Source organism: Urocampus carinirostris, chromosome 11 (genome assembly GCF_059441175.1).
Source record: "Urocampus carinirostris isolate Australia breed hairy pipefish chromosome 11, RoL_Ucar_1.0, whole genome shotgun sequence".
Lineage (NCBI taxonomy): Eukaryota > Metazoa > Chordata > Actinopteri > Syngnathiformes > Syngnathidae > Urocampus > Urocampus carinirostris.
The window spans coordinates 39,931,511-39,950,373 of record NC_142359.1 but is presented as its reverse complement, the minus strand read 5'-3'; the positions used below and the strand labels follow the sequence as shown (position 1 = coordinate 39,950,373).

At 40.0% G+C, this 18,863-nt stretch overlaps 1 protein-coding gene across 2 annotated transcripts in view; it reads right to left on the bottom strand.

Moving 5' to 3' along the window:
* camk1da (calcium/calmodulin-dependent protein kinase 1Da) overlaps window positions 1–8,119 on the bottom strand; it is an 86,893-nt gene extending 78,774 nt beyond the window's left edge. Inside the window, exon 1 of one of the 2 annotated variants that reach the window (XM_088347435.1) lies at window positions 7,816–8,119. In XM_088347435.1, coding sequence (XP_088203561.1) covers window positions 7,816–7,913 — 98 coding nt within the window. In that variant the 5' untranslated portion in view covers window positions 7,914–8,119. The remainder of the gene's footprint in view (window positions 1–7,815) is intronic. The other variant, XM_088347432.1, reaches the window with a different exon arrangement.
* Window positions 8,120–18,863: the final 10,744 nt, after the last annotated feature.

Sequence of the window (18,863 nt, the reverse complement as noted above, 5' to 3'; positions counted from 1 at the left end):
TTATATTAACTTGTTTTTTTCTAGTAAATTAGAAGCAAATCATAATTACAATGAGCAGAATGGTCGAGTAGATGCTAAATCGTTGGTAAGAAATAGTTGGAAAGTGCAAAACCATCTACCACAGAGTTGGGCAGACTTTTTGAGTCATAGGCCAAATTGGGTTAAAACAACATATACAAGGGGCAGCACGGCAGAGCAGTGGTTAGCGCGTGTGCGGCACAGTTCTAAGGTCTTGGGAACCTCCTGTGTGGGTTCAAATCCAGCTACCAGACTTCCTGTGCGGGATTTGTATGTTCTCCCCGTGCTTGCGTGGGTTTCTTCCGGGCACTCCGGTTTCCTCCCACATTACAAAGACATGCATTTCAGGTGGATTGGCCGGTCCAAATTGTCCTTAGGTGTGAATGAGCGAGCGAGTTGTCCGTCCCTGAGTGCCCTGCGATTCGCTGGCAACGAGTTCAGGGTGTCCCCTGCCCACTGCCCAAAGATTGCTGGGATGGGCTCCAGCACCCCCCGCGACCCTACTGAGGATAGGCGGTGCAGCTAATGAGATGAGATGAGACAACATATACATGATTCATTTTATTTTATAGTTTTAATAAATATATTATTTAAATTGGTTTTGGAAACACTCAGAATAAAATCAAATTAATATAGTATGCCTCTCTCTTAAGCACTAAAAATTGAATATGCATTAAAAGAACTCAAAATACAAACGTGTTTTTTTTGCATATTTGATACATCTCTTGAAAAAGACAACATATACACAATAAATAAAAACAAAAAATGCCAATTGATAAAAGTGGCACCAAAACATTGTTTTTAATTAATGCCCAAAACACCACAGGAAATGGTGCCCTTCTGACCCCACAGTTTAAGGGATCCACACACACACAGTACTTTTTTACCTTGATAAAAAGTGTCATTTTATCTTTGCAATTTTCATTGGCCGGAATAAAAAGCTTTATGTATGTGGCACGTAGGGATAGTTTGTCCACCACTGATCTACCATCTGGTAGGTATGCCGATTTTGCTTATTTTCCATGTTTTTTTGTTCTCGTTTTTTTAATAAAAAAGAGAATACATGTGAAAAAACAAGAAACAATATACTCCAAATGAGCCTTGTTTTCTGCTACTGGGGTAAATTGTGATGTTTTTTTTTGCAGTGTGGTTAGCGTATTTTTCACGATTCAAATTGAGACTCATTACACAATCTTCTATCCAGGTTGAAATCCCTCTTAATCCCGGCACTGTTAATCTCAATCTGCATTCGCACGATGCGTTTGTCTCCACCTCTTTGCTGGAGGCAGGAAAAAGAGGTACAGTATAGAAGAAAAGGAGAGAATCGCCCCTGTCAAGACGTAAGATTGTAAATTCAAGTGGGGGTGGGGGAGAGCTTCCCTTCAGTCTGTCAAAAACATAATGCCATCAACAAAAATCCTTCCGTCAGGGAACGTGGAAACCCTCCCCCAGAAGACTTTACTTCCTTGCATATCTGCAAAAAAGAAGAAAATAATGATAACGGAAATAATGGTTTAAGAATGAAACGCATTTTAAAACTTCTGCTTGCTATGATTTACTTGCTTTAAATACTGTAATATTTTCAATAGTCCAGATTGTTACTTCGTTACGGCAATGCATCTTAGCTAGGATAGTGATTTGTGGGCCTCCTTCATACTTATGACTTAAAATACTGATAATCACAAGCTTTGTTTCAATGGTTATCATGTTTTTGATTCTCCCTTAGGCATCACTGCAAGCCCTGGGACTTATAGCGAATACGTAAATACAGTACATAAAATACTGTATTGTATTGTATCGCATAGCAGACAAGAAACTGAACCGAACCGGATGAAGTTGAATTTTGTACGTTTTGGGGCATGCAAAATAATTTGTTTGATGTCATACAGTGGGGAAAAGCCATACAGAGGGGACAAAAAAAGCATTTTATTACATACCGTAGAGCAAAAACGTCAAATTGCGGGGACGCCCTATATCGGGGGTCTACTGGATGGTTATCTTTTATTACACCCAAGAACTAATCATGTTTTCTGCTCTTGTATATAAAGATGTGTGAAGACTAACACATCCTACATGCATATGTTGTGTTTCATCCATCCACCTGTTTTCTAAAAAAACGTGCGACAATTTTAACCAACAAGAATATTTCAAGATTCGAACACAAAATTAAACTATCAAACGAATAAACACAGAGGAAAGCATACTGGTATACGGCATCATGGTGTGCATGCTGGAAGAATTGCAACAGACCGCAAAACCTTACAGAGAGTAATCAACATAGCCCAGAAAATCATCGGCTCCTCTCTACCCAGTCTGGAAAAAGTTGATGACATCCTTTTTGTGGACTCATCCCATCCAGGCCACCACCTCTTTCACCTGCTGCCCTCTGGCAAATACTAAGGGTCCTTTAAAACAAGGACTAACAGGCTCACAGACAGTTCCTTACCCAGAGCTATCTAATAATCTTTATGCGACCAAATCGTCAAGGAACGAAGAATTGTATTTCATTTTAGTGACACTTCGGATAAGGTTAAATGCAAACAGCAAAAACTGTTAGAAAAAACTGTTAGAAAAAACTTTTAAAAGGCGTTAAACAGACGTCAAGGTTATGTCTTCTGTCCAAAGGACATTGTGATCAATATGACCGCATTTCGACTGTTGAACCCCTGGATTCATGCCTTGTACACGTCCTGCGTTAACTACAAAGAAGTCTGCAACAAGAACAAGAAGACAAAAAAAAAAAAGCCTGATTACCTAGTTCACGCTAGTGGTTAAGGGATCCAACCAACCAGCGAACATAGTTCCACCTTTTTTTTAATATTAAATATTAATTCCTTGCAATGTTCCCAATTATGACTTGAATTGTTACTAATGCAATTGATGAAAATGCTACTATCACTGGAAATCTTTTGGATGTTGGATTTTGGCAAAATGTGGTCTGGGCATGATTTAGTCCAAAAATAAACATTCAAAATCGTATGTGTGTTATTTTACTCATCTAATTTGGACCATACTAAGTTCTAAAATAGTCGTCGTTGGGTTTTTCGTCATCTAATCTAGCACCCAAAAAGTAATACTTTTCAACATTCTTAATTTTAAAAAAGGACGTAACATTGGCGTCTTTTCAACATATTTTCAATTAGTTTTTTCTTGGACAAATTCAATAATCTCAATTAGAGGATACACTCAATATTCATAAAGAAACAACCTCCCTAAATATACAATCCTGTGAAACCAAAACACAAAAACACAAAAAATAAAGAAAATTGCTCTTTTAATGAGTACATATGGCTTAAAGAATAAATCGCACTTGTGCAATTTTACAGTTTACATGTTTTCATGCCGTTTATTGTACTGTTTCTACTTTGCCCAGTGCCGTCTGCACTGAAGACTAACACTTGGTATCTTGATCGCAGTATTTTGTGACGTTTTTACAAAAAACTTTGCTTGCAACTTGTTTTAAAACTATTTTTAGGACAAAAATGAGCCTGAACACCCCTAAGTAACTGCGGGAGGGAGATTGATTTTAAGTGGAATATTCATATTGACACACAGTGAAATAAAATGCGCTAAAGAATTAGGTTTTGTCTAGAGAGCGGGTTTGGCAGTTTTGTCGTATTTTGTCTTCAAATGTATGTTACTAAAAAAGAAAAAAAGAAAAATTAAAAATATTTTTGCTTTTATGGCTCTTTTGGTCAAAAAGGTTCCCGACTTCTGACTTATGTTTCTTGTAAAATAAATCCAGCACTAAGCGTCTTGTGGACGTCGGCTAGTGGCCTAAATCAGGTATTTTTTGGACATTGTTTGGTCCATAAATAAATGTATGTATACAATTGGGTTGTGTTAAGCCCATCCATAGTGGCCCAAATTGAGTCACAAAAGAGTTGTTGATGAGCTGTGAGTTTCGTGTTGGGTGAGACGCAGTCAGATTTACGAATAAATGAACCTACATCTTATTCTTCACTTGATTGGAAGAGAAACAAAGCAATATATATACTGTAGCATAGAAAAATTGTGTTGTCTTACCTCAATAGGGGGGTGCGTAGCTTGGTGTTTCCTTGAAAAAATTCCAAATTAAATATTTCTCTGTTACGTATCTGTTAACAATGCCCATGCGCCACTTATCACGGGGGGTGCTGGAGCCCATCCTAGCTATCTTCAGGCAGCAGGCAGGGGACACTCTCAACTGGTTGCCAACCAGTTGGTGGGCACACAGAGACATACAACTCACTCCCTCATCCACATCTAGGGAGAAATTGGACCGGCCAATCAACCTGAAAACATGTCTTTGGAATGTGGCGCGAAACTGGATTGCCCGGAGAAAACCCACGCAGGCAAGGGTAGAACATGCAAACTTCGCACTGGGAGGCCGCAGTAGGGGGAATTAAACCCTGGACCTACATACCGTGGTACTACGCGCTAACCACCCACCATCACTAGTTCTGTTGTTTGGGGCTGAGGTGTGCGCCAAATAAGAATCCTTAATCTCACTATAGCACTATGCCATGAGGCAAGAGAATTGTGTGCTTCATTCAGATTTTGCAGACGCTTAGCACAGTAATACTTTATATACTAACTGTACTAATAAGATTGATGATATGTGAAAATTCCGAGATTTTGAAAAATAAAATAAAAAATTGGGAAGTTAAATGTGAAAGACCTTTAATAATGAATAAAGATAACCAATTTATATGTCCATTTGACTCATCTGCCTCCCCTGACTGCATGTTACTGTTGTTGTGTTTACATCCTCTAATCATTCAAAAAGTTGTTTATTCAACATCCTTAAACAGATGTTCCTTTCCCCAAATTTAAATCACACAAAGACAACCTTTGGACGGAACTTTGCCGTCCTTTCAAGTTAGTTTTTGGTGGCTGGAAAGGAACATTTTTCTTCTCTGAATATATTGAACATTTACAGTATTTATCTCCACAAACATCGTACGTTTTCCCCATATTTTCTACGTATTTTGTACATGAACATTTCAAATTATGTAAGGGAATTTTTTGTACGGGAAAAAATTATGTAAACACATAAACAAATAAATGGATGAATAAATAAAATAAATAAATAAACACACATACACACAATATATATATATATATACTGGACTGTCTCAGAAAATTAGAATATTGTGATAAAGTTCTTTATTTTCTGTAATGCAATTAAAAAAACAAAAATGTCATACATTCTGGATTCATTACACATCAACTGAACTATTTCAAGCCTTTTATTATTTGAATATTGCTGATTTTGGCTTACAGCTGAAAAAAACTCAAAAATCCTATCTCAAAATATTAGAATACTTCCTCAGACCAAGTAAAAAAATAATTTTATAACAGCAAAACTAAATCAAACATTTGAAAATGTCCATTGATGCACTCAGTACTTGGTTGGGAATCCTTTTGCACGGATTACTGCATCAATCCGGCGTGGCATTGAGGCAATCAGCCTGTGGCATTGCTGAGGTGTTATTGATGCCCAGGATGCTTCGATAGCGGCCTTCAGCTCATTTGCATTTGTAGGTCTGGTGTCTTTCATCTTCTTCTTAACTATACCCCACAAATTCTCGATGGGGTTCAGGTCAGGGGAATTAGCAGGCCAATCAAGGACAGTGGTGCCATGGTCAGTGCACCAGTTACTGGTGGTTTTGGCACTGTGGGCAGGTGCCAGATCATGCTGGAAAATGAAATCCTCATCTCCATAGAGCTTTTCAGCAGATGGAAGCATGTAGTGCTCTAAAATCTCTTGGTACACAGTTGCATTTACTCTGGACTTGATGAAACACAGTGGACCAACACCAGCAGCTGACATGGCTCCCCAAACCATTGCTGACTGTGGGAACTTCACACTGGATTTCAAGCAACTTGGATTTTGCTCCTCTCCAGCCTTTCTCCAGACTCTGGCGCCTTGACTTCCAAATGAAATGCAAAACTTGCTTTCGTCTGAAAAGAGGACTTTGGACCACTCTGCAACTGTCCAGTGCTTCTTCTCCATAGCCCAAGTCAGACGCTTCTTCCGTTGTCTTGAGTTCAGAAGTGGCTTGACCATGGGAATACGGCTATTGTAGCCCATTTCCCGGACACGTCTGTGAACTGTGGCTTTTGATACCTGGACTCCAGCTTCAGCCCACTGTCTTTGAAGCTCCCCCAAATTCTGGAAGCGGCTCTTCTTCACAATTTTGTTAAGGCTGCGGTCATCTCTCTTGGTTGTGCAGCGTTTCCGGCCACATTTTTCCCTTCGGACAGACTTTTTGTGGATATGCTTTGAAACTGCACTCTGTGAACAGCCTGCTCTTTGAGAAATTTCTTTTTGTGTCTTACCCTCCCGATGGAGGGTATCAATGATGGTCCTCTGGACAGCAGACAGATCAGCAGTCTTCCCCATACTTGTGATTTAGTTTACTGAACCAAGCTGAGTGTTTTTAAGGCTCAGGAAACCTCGCACAGTGTTTCGAGTTAATTAGATGATTCAGGTGATTAGTTGAATAGCCTACTTGTATACTTTTTCATGATATTCTAATATTTTGAGATAGGATTTTTGAGTTTTCTTAAACTGTAAGCCAAATTCAGCAATATTAAAACAATAAAAGGCTTGAAATAGTTCAGTTGATGTGTAATGAATCCAGAATGTATGACATTTGTTTTTTTAATTGCATTACAGAAAATAAAGAACTTTATCACAATATTCTAATTTTCTGAGACAGTCCAGTATATATATGCACAGTTCATGGATCCCTTGACCATCAAGGTTGTTGGGGCACCACTTCCTGTGGTGTGTCTTGGGCAAGTACAGCCTGGGGATGCTAATCCCTCTCAAGGCCGTTTTTGGAGGGAGGGTTTTGCTCTCCCACATGAGACAAATAGTAGTGGTTTCCATTGTTACCAGTAGACAGATAACCCTTCTATTCTGACACAGTTAAACTTTCATCATCCTGTGAGTAAATAGGTGCCGCGTAGTGTTTAGCTCACTTATTAGGATGGGCGCGCCGGCACCCCTGCTTGACAAGCGCGCTATTTAATTTACCTTAACTCCGCAACCGAAAAATCCAATTCAATTAAAGTAGTTCTCCAAGACACTTTGAGGGTGGCAGCAACTTCCCACAAAGGTATCTCACAGGCATCCACGTGTGGCAATAGACCAATCACAGGCAATTAATGACACAGACGGGGCATAATAAAGAAATGCATTTTGTAAAGCATTTTTGCAATCTGTAAGCAGTAAAAACAAGATTTGAATCCGTTGAACATGAATTTATTAGTTTTGATTGTCAAAGGGGCAATGAACTGGGGTACTTGTCTTACAATGTGTTCATCTTCAGTTCCCGTCTCTACTTCATTATACACCTAAAAACCCTAGTATATTTTTAGTTGTTGGGTTTTTTACTTCGAAACTGTTATTACATTGCCTTAACAAACAGTTATAGTAGACATTCATGCCAAAAATTGAAAGTTTGGGTTGTTCTGAAAAAAAAAGAGCCAAAAGTAATCTCTCAATACTTGATTTCTGAGTCTTTCATGGCCAAAATTTGAAAATATTCCAGGTGGTCTGTGTGATATTTGGTCAATAAAGGGATAAGAAGGAGAACTGCAATCATCACTAAGGGGAGCAATGCGTACGTAAGATCAAACTTCAATGATAGGAAGAAAATAAATAAAAAATGGAAATGTGACATGAATCAATAACACCTTGCCCGCCCGGTGCTGAAAAACAAAATGCCGTCACCAAAAAGTGACTTTATTCGGACGCGGATGCTGAAGAAACGTTAAAAGAAGTAAAAGTTATTTTTGACTCACGTCCCGAGGACTTCTTTCAAATCAAACATCTCCCTGATGTCGTCGACCTGCTTCTTCCACGTTTCCCCCCCGCTGGTGTCTCCGTTCTCCCGGGCCATGGCAGACACCGTTTTTTTACCAGAGAGAAGGGGTGGGTGTGTGGGGTGGCGGGGCGGGGGTTTTGACAAAAAAAGAGTGACAAGAAAAGTGATGGCTCCGAGTTCTGCAGCGTTTTGACCCGGGACTGAGAAGTGGGCTGCAGCAGGACCATGTGAGTCCTCCAGCAGGTTCCTGCTCCGTCTTCTCTCTTTCACCCGCCTCCCCTTTTTCCTGATCCACGGTTGTCAAAATACCGGGTGTAATTCTACTTCCTGCCACGATTTATAAAACAAGAGCGAAATAGGATTTTCGGATGTCAATCGACCCCTTTTCCAGCCTGCGTCTTCACCAGAACGCCAAAGTACTGTATGCGTACGCATTGTTGACTCACAACAGCGGGAGTAGCACTACCGAGTTTTAATGGAACGAGAGAAAATTTGTTTGTTGAGTTTCATACTTAGAGTTGCAATTTACAAAAACAACATGCCAGGCTGTTGTGTTTATGGGTGAACAAATCTTAATAAAAACAAATGTTTTACAGTTCCAAGAGGAAAGATGCTTTTTCAAAAGCAACGTAAGAGCCTGTGGCTGTGAGCCATTAAAACAGCGGTGTCCAAACCTTTTAAAAAGCGGGCCAGATTTGGTAAGCTGAAAATGTGAATAGATAAATAAATTCACCCTCTGTAAAAGATTTGCAGCACTTGACGATCAGTACCTTGTACCTTGTACCTCGCCTTGGTCGCATTTTAATTTGACCTCCAGGGTCTCCTGAAAAAGCGTTGCTGTGCCATTAAAACAGCTTCCAGTTGCTTCACCTTTTCACATCGTTCGTTTTTAGGTGGCTTTTTGTAGTGTTTTTGCGTGTTTCGTCTGACAGTGCCTCCTGATATCATATTCTTTGAAAACAAACACAGTCTTTTCGGAAGATGCAGTGGTTGCAGATTTCGGTGAAATAATACTTCAATTTCCACTTACCTTGGAAGCGCTCGCAGTAAACTTCCCTTTATTTATTTACAGTTGCCATGACGGAAATAGGCTGGACTAAAATTCTCACAGAAGCCAAGACCAAGGTGGCTAAAATGGCTAATGCCATCATCTGGTGAAATGGTGAAATGGTGATTTTTAAAAATTTTTTTTTGTACAAGTGTTACTGGTGGGCCACATAATGTTTATTTTATGAAAGAGGCTGCGGGGCAGTAACGGGCCGTAACGCCCCAGACTATGGACATGCATTAAAAAAACGTACGGGACATCATTTTGTCATGTTCACATTTGTGGGGACCATTTGATCTCTACAAAGGCTACAGCTAAGTCAAATGATGCAAAGCTAAAATTTGGTCTTTTGAATGTTAGATCGCTCGCTCCTAAAGCTTTACTTGTAGATAATATTATTCGTGATTATAAACTTAACTGTATTGGTCTCTGTGAAACGTGGTTACGCCCGGATGAGTATTTAGCTCTAAATTATGCTTCTCCCCCAGATTACGAGAGCAGCCATATAGCACGCACGTTGAAAAAGGGTGGCGGTGTCGCGCTAATCTCTGAAAAATCGCTTAAATTTAATCCACGTACCTCTAATAATTACAAAACGTTTGAGGCTCTTGTGATGCGGTCCCCCCTATTGTCAATTGACGTAATAACTATCTATCGCGCACCAGGACCATACACAACTTTCTTAGACGAATTCGCCGAACTTCTGTCTGAACTAGTAACCTACGCAGACAAAATTATTATTATGGGGGACTTTAACATTCATATGAACTCTCCACTCAGTTCACTCACTGTTGCGTTTCAGTCTATAATTGATGCTTTTGGTTTTAATCAACTGGTTGATTTGCCAACCCATAAAGATGGAAACACGCTCGACTTGGTTCTGACTCGAGGAGTTTCAACCTCAAACATGGCGGTGCTATCGTGTACTACAGTTATCTCGGATCATTATTTAGTTACATTTGAGGTGCTAGCTAAATGTAGTACCAAAAAAACTGAAGGATTCACCGGACGCAATATAAGCACAGGCACAGTTTCTGAGCTCTCCGATATTCTTCCAGGAGCAGTTGCGTCCTTTCCTTCCTACATAGGCTCCATCGAACCACTCCTAAATGAATTTAACGCTACCCTGGCCAATGCCCTGGATTTAGTTGCGCCCATCCGGCATAAATTACGACCTAAAAGACGCACACCTTGGTTTAATGATGAAACTAGATCCCTTAAACGAGAATGCAGGAAATCTGAAAGAAAATGGCGCGCTACCAAGCTTGAAGTTTTCCATCAAATCTGGTGTGATAGTTTGTTGAAGTATAAAGCGGCCCTGGCCTCTGCAAAATCAGCCTACCTTTCGAAAGTGATTGCGTCACAAAAGAACAATCCCAAGGCCCTTTTTGACACTGTAGCATCACTTACAAGGCAACAGACTATCCCAGATAGCTCCACCCATTCTGCTCACGACATAATGGTCTTCTTTACTAAGAAGATCCAGAGCATACAGGAAGAAATTGCTAAAGAAAATATTAATTCAACACATACTAAAGCACTCAAATCCCTAGATGCACGACATGGTGGCTGTCCAGGGACTTGGTCCCGTTTTAGTGAACTGTCACTCGAAAATCTTAAACAGATGGTGAATACTGCCAAACCGACGACTTGCCAGTTCGACCCACTTCCAGGTTCACTTATTAAAGGTCTCTTTGGCGTTCTTGCACCTTCAGTTCTAAATATTTTAAACATATCACTCGCCTCTGGTGTAGTTCCAGCTGCTTTTAAGTCCGCTGTCATTAAACCCACACTGAAACGACCCAACCTAGATCCAGAAAACTTATGTAATTATAGACCTGTGTCAAACCTACCGTTTCTTTCTAAAATACTTGAAAAAGTAGTGGCACAGCAGCTGAATGATTTCATGTCCGATAACAATCTCTTTGAATCGATGCAATCAGGATTCAGGGCTAACCACTCTACTGAGACAGCTCTGATAAAGGTAACCAATGATCTCCTACGGGCAATGGACTCGGGCGCATCATCACTTTTGCTGCTGCTGGACATTAGTGCTGCATTTGACACAGTGGACCATATTATCTTGCTAGAACGGTTGGAAAAATGGATTGGTCTCTCAGGAAACGTCCTATTATGGTTCAGATCTTACCTCTCAGATAGGACACACTGCGTTAAATATGGCGAATTGACATCTGAGCCATTTAGTGTAACTTGTGGTGTTCCGCAGGGTTCAGTGCTTGGCCCCCTTCTCTTCAGCATTTATATGCTTCCACTAGGTGATATTATTCGCAAGTATAACATCAGTTTCCATTGTTACGCAGATGACACTCAACTCTATCTCCCGATGGAGGAATCTACCACACTAAACTGTGGAACTTTGGAGGCCTGCCTCACTGAGATAAAAGAGTGGATGTCACTCAATTTCCTGCGTCTTAACCCTGAAAAGACTGAAATGTTAGTAATTGGTCCTTCTAAGTCCCGTGACTTATTCTCTAAAACCGCAGTGAACTTGGACAATTGCCACATCACACAGAGTGACTCACTTAAAAATTTAGGTGTCATTTTCGACCCTGATCTGTCCTTTCAAACACATGTGAAGAAAATTACTAGAACCGCTTTCTTCCATCTCCGTAACATTGCTAAAATTCGTCCTATACTTTCTCAGTCGGATGCGGAAATCATAATTCATGCGTTTGTTACCTCCCGTCTCGACTACTGTAATGCACTACTTTCCGGTCTTCCGATGACCAGACTCAAGAGTCTTCAGCTGGTACAAAATGCTGCAGCGAGGCTTTTAACAAGGACAAAAAAGTATGATCACATCACCCCAATTTTGGCTAACCTGCATTGGCTCCCTGTTAGCCTAAGATGCGATTTTAAGGTTCTCCTACTACTATACAAAATCATACATGGACTTTCCCCCTCGTATCTTTCAGATCTGATCTGCCCTTATGTCCCGGCCCGAAGCCTTCGTTCCGAGAGCGCCGGTCTCCTGGTGATCCCAAGAGCCAAGAAGTGTTCCGCTGGTTCGAGAGCGTTCTCCATCCGGGCACCGGTGTTGTGGAATGCTCTTCCCCCTGATATCCGATCTGCAACCTCGGTGGAAATGTTTAAATCTAGGCTTAAAACTCACTTCTACTCTATAGCATACGAGTAACCTAATCTTCTTATATGTAATAACTTGTGAAGCCCTTAGAGACTAATTGTGATTAAGGGCTATACAAATAAAAATGACTTGACTTGACTTGACATTTTATATCCAGTAAGTTATAGTGGCAATCTTGTTCAGATTTACTTTAATGTCGAAAACCTCCGTAAGTGTAAGTATACAAAGTGTCGGGTACTGTAAATGTTTGCTACCAGTGTTAGGAAACAGGCCGATACAGATAACTCAGTTACATAATGGCGTTGTATTTTTAGTAACAGGATATTCTAATTATTTTTTCCACCGTTACAACTCCTTTACCGTTACTGACCATCAAACGTAGTGTGTTACATGTTTTTGTCTGTGTTAAGCTATGTTTTTGTGCGTGTTTACATAGGTTTTATGTGTTTACTTACTTTTGTGTGTTTACATATGTTTTCGTGTGTACGCTTACATACGTTTTTATCTGTCTTTCCATAGGTTTTTTTGTCAGTTTTTACATATTTTTATGCGTGTTTACGTATGTTTTTGTGCGTGCTCAGGTACACTTTTATGTATGTTTTGTGCGTATTTATGTACATGCTAATTGTTATTTTATATAATGTTTACGTTTTACATTTGTTGCACATCATGTGTAAGATAAACCTGTTGTTGGTGAGGTGCAATAAATATTACAAGGTTCTAAAACACAACTACCTGTCTTTTTTTCTCTATCTAACTGACTCAAATACTCAGACAATGTTAAATTATTTGATATACAACTATTTTTAAAGTAACAGAAATACTTACTTTCACAGGTAGCAGGTTACTTTTACGATAGAGTAATTCAGTTACTAACACAGTTACTTTTTGGAAGAATTGGTAAGTAACTAGAACTAATTGCCTTTTTTAAAGTAACGTGCCCAACACTGCCAACTACTGGTACATACTGTAAGTTTGCTAGTACAGGTGATACTCTATTATACATTGAAACAGAAGAACAAATGATTTACAGGCTCAACCATCTGTTTAAGAAATAAAAGCATGGTACAGAAAAATAAATTGCTGGCGTAATGTTTTCTTTTTAATGACAGAATGACCGCTGGACAATGTTGAGAGAAGCGCAAGAGAAAAATCAGCTGCAGTTTTAAATATGTCCACTTGATGTCACCAAATCCAGGTGCCATTCCCAAGCAACTGCAACTGTATCTCCTGACTACCATTAATAAACCAGAGAACATTAAGGAAACCCACCCCAATGTCATTTTACTTTAAAAAAAATCACCGAGGCCCTGATAAAGGCAATTCGAAAATTTCAAAATAAAAATATAGTACCTGGGTGTCTTTGCGGCAGTTTAAGAAGCTTTAGATCCTTTGTATAACAAATATATAATCTAAAAGCGAAGTTTCAATATTCAGCTAAACATTTTCATTAAAAAATATGAGTAAAAAGCAGGAAGGCTTTTAAATAATTAAATATATAATTCAAATAAGTGTTAGTATGCTATTCTATTCTGCACGAGTTTCCCCCAAACTGTATAAACTGTAGTGAAAATGATTTCAATTGTTGTTTTGCTGTTTTTTCCAAATGCAGAGTTCATAAACACTAAAACATTCAATCCTAGTGAAGGAAAAATAGATTAAAAAAACGGGATGGATAGAAAAAAACTCAATTATTGCATTATAATCAACACTTACATCCCTGAATCATAATCTAATTGTGAGCCTCAGAAAAGACCCAGTTTAATTTCCTGGTGTGGCCACAGTGAGAATGGTTTTGCGCTGTTTTTGCATCTTATTTTGAAACGGAAGTCCCTGTAGTTTCCCGTGTTTACCTCAGCGTCCTTGTCAAACTTGATGAAAACTAAACTGACACCTGGAGATTAATTGAAAAGCTGTCAGTGCCTTTCCCTGTTTTAACATGATATTAGACACACGTATATACCCAAAAGCCCTGCAAATAATATTCCTCCTGCAGACTGGATTAGTGCACTGGTGGAGGGTTGGGATCCCTGATCCACCCAGTCTGACAGCTGTAGAGGTCATCTGGGGCTGTGCAATGACAACAACAAACTGGCCTTAATACTTCCATGGACGCAGGCGGTAAAGAAGAAGTCGGTTGGGGAGATGCAATCCTGCTTGCTCATGAGTATTCTGATCGCAAAGCACTGCAGCCTTTCCTCAGCTGTAGCCGAGGAAAACACCTCTGACTCCACAAACCCTCCCCCCTCTTTTGACTGAATCAGCAAATTCTGCCCTGCTTGCATTGTAAACCTTTACAATCCGTCAGAGTCATATTAGACTGGCCTACAACAGTGGTTCTCAACTGGCCTGACCGAAGGACCCACCACCCTAATACAAGCCTCGAACCCCCCGAAAAAACTCCAAAATGAACCAAAAAATCCAAAACAACTTGAAGTAAAAATATTCCATTTAAAGAGACAGTGTGTATTTTTATAACAACTGGTGGATAGAAAAAAAAACATTCGTTCTATATTAAAGCCAGTGTGTAATATTTGCCGACTAGACAATAATAATAATAATAATAATTCCATCTATTTGCTACCCTTGAGAAAATTCAGTGCAGTGTGTGCTGTCACAGCGCAGCGTGCGCCAAATGACCTGTTTAACGCACCTGATATTCCCAGGCAGTCTCTCACCTGAATACTAACCAGGCCCAACCCTGCTTAGCTTTCTGAAATCAGGCGCTGTCAGGAATTTGAGGTACCCTAGCAGCAAGATGGCGGACAATCATGTCAGTTCCCTCTCAGTTTCGTTATGTACAATAAATACAAAATTCTTGACTTACAAGTATTTAAAAAAATGTTTGTATGATAGTTTATGTATTTTTGCTTATCATTTAAATCAATATTGCTTTTCCATCCATCCATTATCTGCACCACTTATCCACAGTATGGTCGCGGGGGTGCTGGAGCCCATCCCAGCAATCATCGGGCAGTGGGCAGGGGACACCCTGAACTGGTTGCCAGCCAGCCGCAGGGCACACAGAGACAGACAACTCAGTCGCCCATTCACACCTAGTGAAAATTTGCACCGGCCAATTAACCTGACAGGCATGTTTTTGAGAATGTGGGTGGAAAAGGGTGCAGTAGCTGGACTTGTACCCTGGACCTCCGCACCGAGGGGCTGCGGGGCTAAGCACCCATCCACCGTGCCACCAATATTGTAATTTCTTTTTTAAATAAAAGAATTAAGTATTAAGACCACTAGGAAGTGCTAAACAATACACAATGCCCATTTACAGGTGCTTTATGGAATTTTCAACTTTTAAACTCGCTGACGCTGTCCTCTAGCTTAAGCTGTTATATCAGCCTCTGTCAAGCTCCTTTTGGCGTTTGGACTGTACTTGAAACAGGCTTCTTCTTACATTAAATGAAATGATTTGCATTTATATAGCGCTTTTCAAGTCAATGACTTCCCAAAGCGCTTTACAATGTGCTCCACATTCCCCAATAGCGGCCTTGCAGCCATGTAAGGCGCTAACCTGCTTATTGGGGGTATTAGGGGTTCAGTGTCTTACCCAAGGACACTTCGACATGTAACACGGACGAGCCGGGATTCGAACTGGGATCCCTTGATCCCAAGACGAGCGCTCTACCTCCTGCTACACCAACAAAAATACTGTGGTGATGAGCATGAAGTCACTCTCGATCCATGACCTCACTCCCCTTTTCCTCCAGTCTAATGTGTTCGGCGGTCGCAACAGCTTTGAAATGAAATAAAAGCAGAGATGGGTGGTGGGGAAAAAAATGAAAAAGGCTTTGAATTCGGTGGAGTGTGTGAACACGTCCTAAAGAGAAAATATTCTACTTTCAACTTTTCAAGGACACCTCAAGCCACGCACCTTACCTTTGATATGATCTTATTTGAGAAATTTGCGTTTATTCAACATTACACGAGGCTCACCATAATTGTCAATCATCTTGCTGCTACGGATACTCGAAATCAACAAAAAGCTGTTAAAAAGCTTTGCATAAAGAGAAGAAAAAAGTTGTGGTTTGGTCAATTTGTCTTCGTAGTTTGTAAATGGTCTGCATTTACATAGCACTTTTCAAGTCAATTAAGACCTCCCAAAGCGCTTTATAATGTGCTACACACTTACCCATTCATTTTGTAGTTTTCCTTGTGTTTATTAGGACTTGTTTTGAATAGCACAGTGCAGAGACATTTAGTGGTCAAATCATATATATCTCATCTCATCTCATTAGCTACACCGCTTATCCTCAGTAGGGTCGCGGGGTTGCTGGAGCCCATCCCAGCAATCATCTGGCAGTTGGCATGGGACACCCTGAACTGGTTGCCAGCCAATCGCAGGGCACACGGGGACAGACAACTCACTCGCTCATTCACACCTAGGGACAATTTGGAACGGCCAATTCACCTGAAATGCATGTTTTTGGAATGTGGGAGGAAACTGGAGTGCCCGGAGGAAACCCACGCAAGCACGGGGAGAACATACAAACTCCGCACAGGAAGTCTGGAGCTGGATTTGAACCCACGCAGGAGGTTCCCAAGACATGAACTGTGCCGCACATGCGCTAACCACTGCTCCGCCGTGCTGCCAAATCATATATATATTCTCTTTAAATTTAATGTTAAGGCAAAGGCCTCAAACTCTGTGGAGGGCCACAATGGACACCTGTGAGACTCTTTAGTTTTTATTCTTCCTTGTGCTTTTTAAGAGAGCTTTTATGGTTGCACCACGAAATAGGTGACATTATGTGGGCAAATCATTAACACTGTGAAAAAAAATATTGATATTTTTCTATTGAGTCTACATATACAAATCCGATACCTCGGCAATACATGAAAAAAAAAAGAGAATGTAAGTGTATCCAATTGTTCTTAGGTCATTGCTGCTATTTCAAAAAGAAATCTAATTTTTGGCTTTTTTGTGAACATTCCCTTTATGAAAAAATAAATGACAAGAAATAGAGATAAGTCCTTTTAGATTGACAGTGATAAATAAACATGGAGACTACATGTACATTTTTGATTTACTTGTGTCAATATAGAAACCATTTACCGGTAATTAGAATGTTTTGCGACGCTCAGAAAGCACATTAATAAATTATTTTCCCTTTTTATGCACTAACTTTATTAATGTCCGTTGACAAACTCATAATGCAATAATAAACATGATTAATAAAAAAGTACAATTGGAATTCTTCAAAAGAATGCATATTTTAACTAAATATACTTGTAATTTGATTAAGTCATTTTTTTGGGAACTGTAACGGAATTACATTGTTTGGGAATCCTAATTACGGAAACCCGTTACTTGTATTCCATTACTCCTCAAACCTGTATAGAACCAATCCAACGAAGGTCAAAGCAGGGCACTGCAAAGATAACAATAAACCAGGAGAATTTTCCACCCTCCATCTGGATCTTCAACCATAGCTACTTTCCGCCTCAACAGATTTTTCTACACTCCTGTAATTGCTATTTCAATCCAGCCAACAGGAGTGGGAGCGGGGCTAAGGGGTGCACGACACATTCGAGCACACGGCGCACAAGACAAATTAAAGAGGGTCGCTTGGAGCTCATTGAGCTTGTGGCGTAATTGGAGCCGTTGCGTAAAAGTGCAATCAATTCCTAATGTGCTAGTTTGGCGGCATCCAGAAAACGTGAGAGCTCGCTCGATATACGCCAACAAGTTTAATGGGGTTCCAGAGGGCAGTGCTCGACAGAGATGCAGGATGGTGATACAGCAAACGATTAGAAAAAAAAAAAACAGAAGAAAAATGGGGGCTGCTTGATGGAGGGCGTGTGCTACGAGTGCTCAGACTAAATTGGCTGACACACGACAGGAAAGTGGCATTAAAAGTGACTGTGATCAAGACTTTTAGTGTTAAAGAAGTTTGTTAAAGACTTAGTACACATGCTGGATGGGTGTCGTTGAAAACAGACAGGCTCGAAGAAAGGAAGCAAGGAAAAAAAACATCAAATATCACAGGTAAAAACTCCATAATGTCTTTATTGAACCTTTGCACGGGACGTTACGTTGCCTTCCCAGGCAGGAGAGCCATGACAAACGGTAGAAGCACTCAAGCGCACGGCAGTTGAGTTGAAACAAATATAAATAATCACGACAGCCGAATAGAAGTACTACTACTGTACTACTTTTTAAGATGGTGATTTATTTCTGTGGGCTGTGTGAACTGGCAAGGTTCTAATACCCATTTGCAATTTGATCGTATCCCTTATGATAGACACTCAATAGCTACCAATAAGTTATCTAGTGCTACTGTAGCTGAGTGTATCTCACATCTGCTGTGGACAAACACATTGGCCTATTCAATATGACTAAATGATAAACAATTTGAGCAGCTTTAGCTTACAGTCGATTAGAGATTTGATAGCCCCCTGGATAAAACATATGAGCATACACAGCTAACGTTATTGTCTTGCCGTTACCATTTCTTACCAATCAATAGATACGTTAACGAGCTGATTTTATTGCGATTAACCAGGGATTCATAACAGTGGTCATCTGAATATCACATGTATTGAAAACTGTTGTGCTCTACCACAAAGCTTAATATGCCAAAACAAACTGTCAATTCATCAACAGATAAAACGGCAGACGAACGTTCAGAAGATAAAGCATCATTTTGCCAAAGTAAATATTTTCAACATGCTCGAAAGTGATTTCTATACAAGGTGCAAATTTACCATGCTTTACTTTTCTATTTATTACATCCCCCACAAAAATCATAAACAAAGTCAATGTCGGGAACGTTTGTGCGAGTGGGGACATTTGACGACGGATGTGGACTTTTGGCACAAGACCGATAAGAACTGGTAAGCATCCAGACTTGTGTAAGCT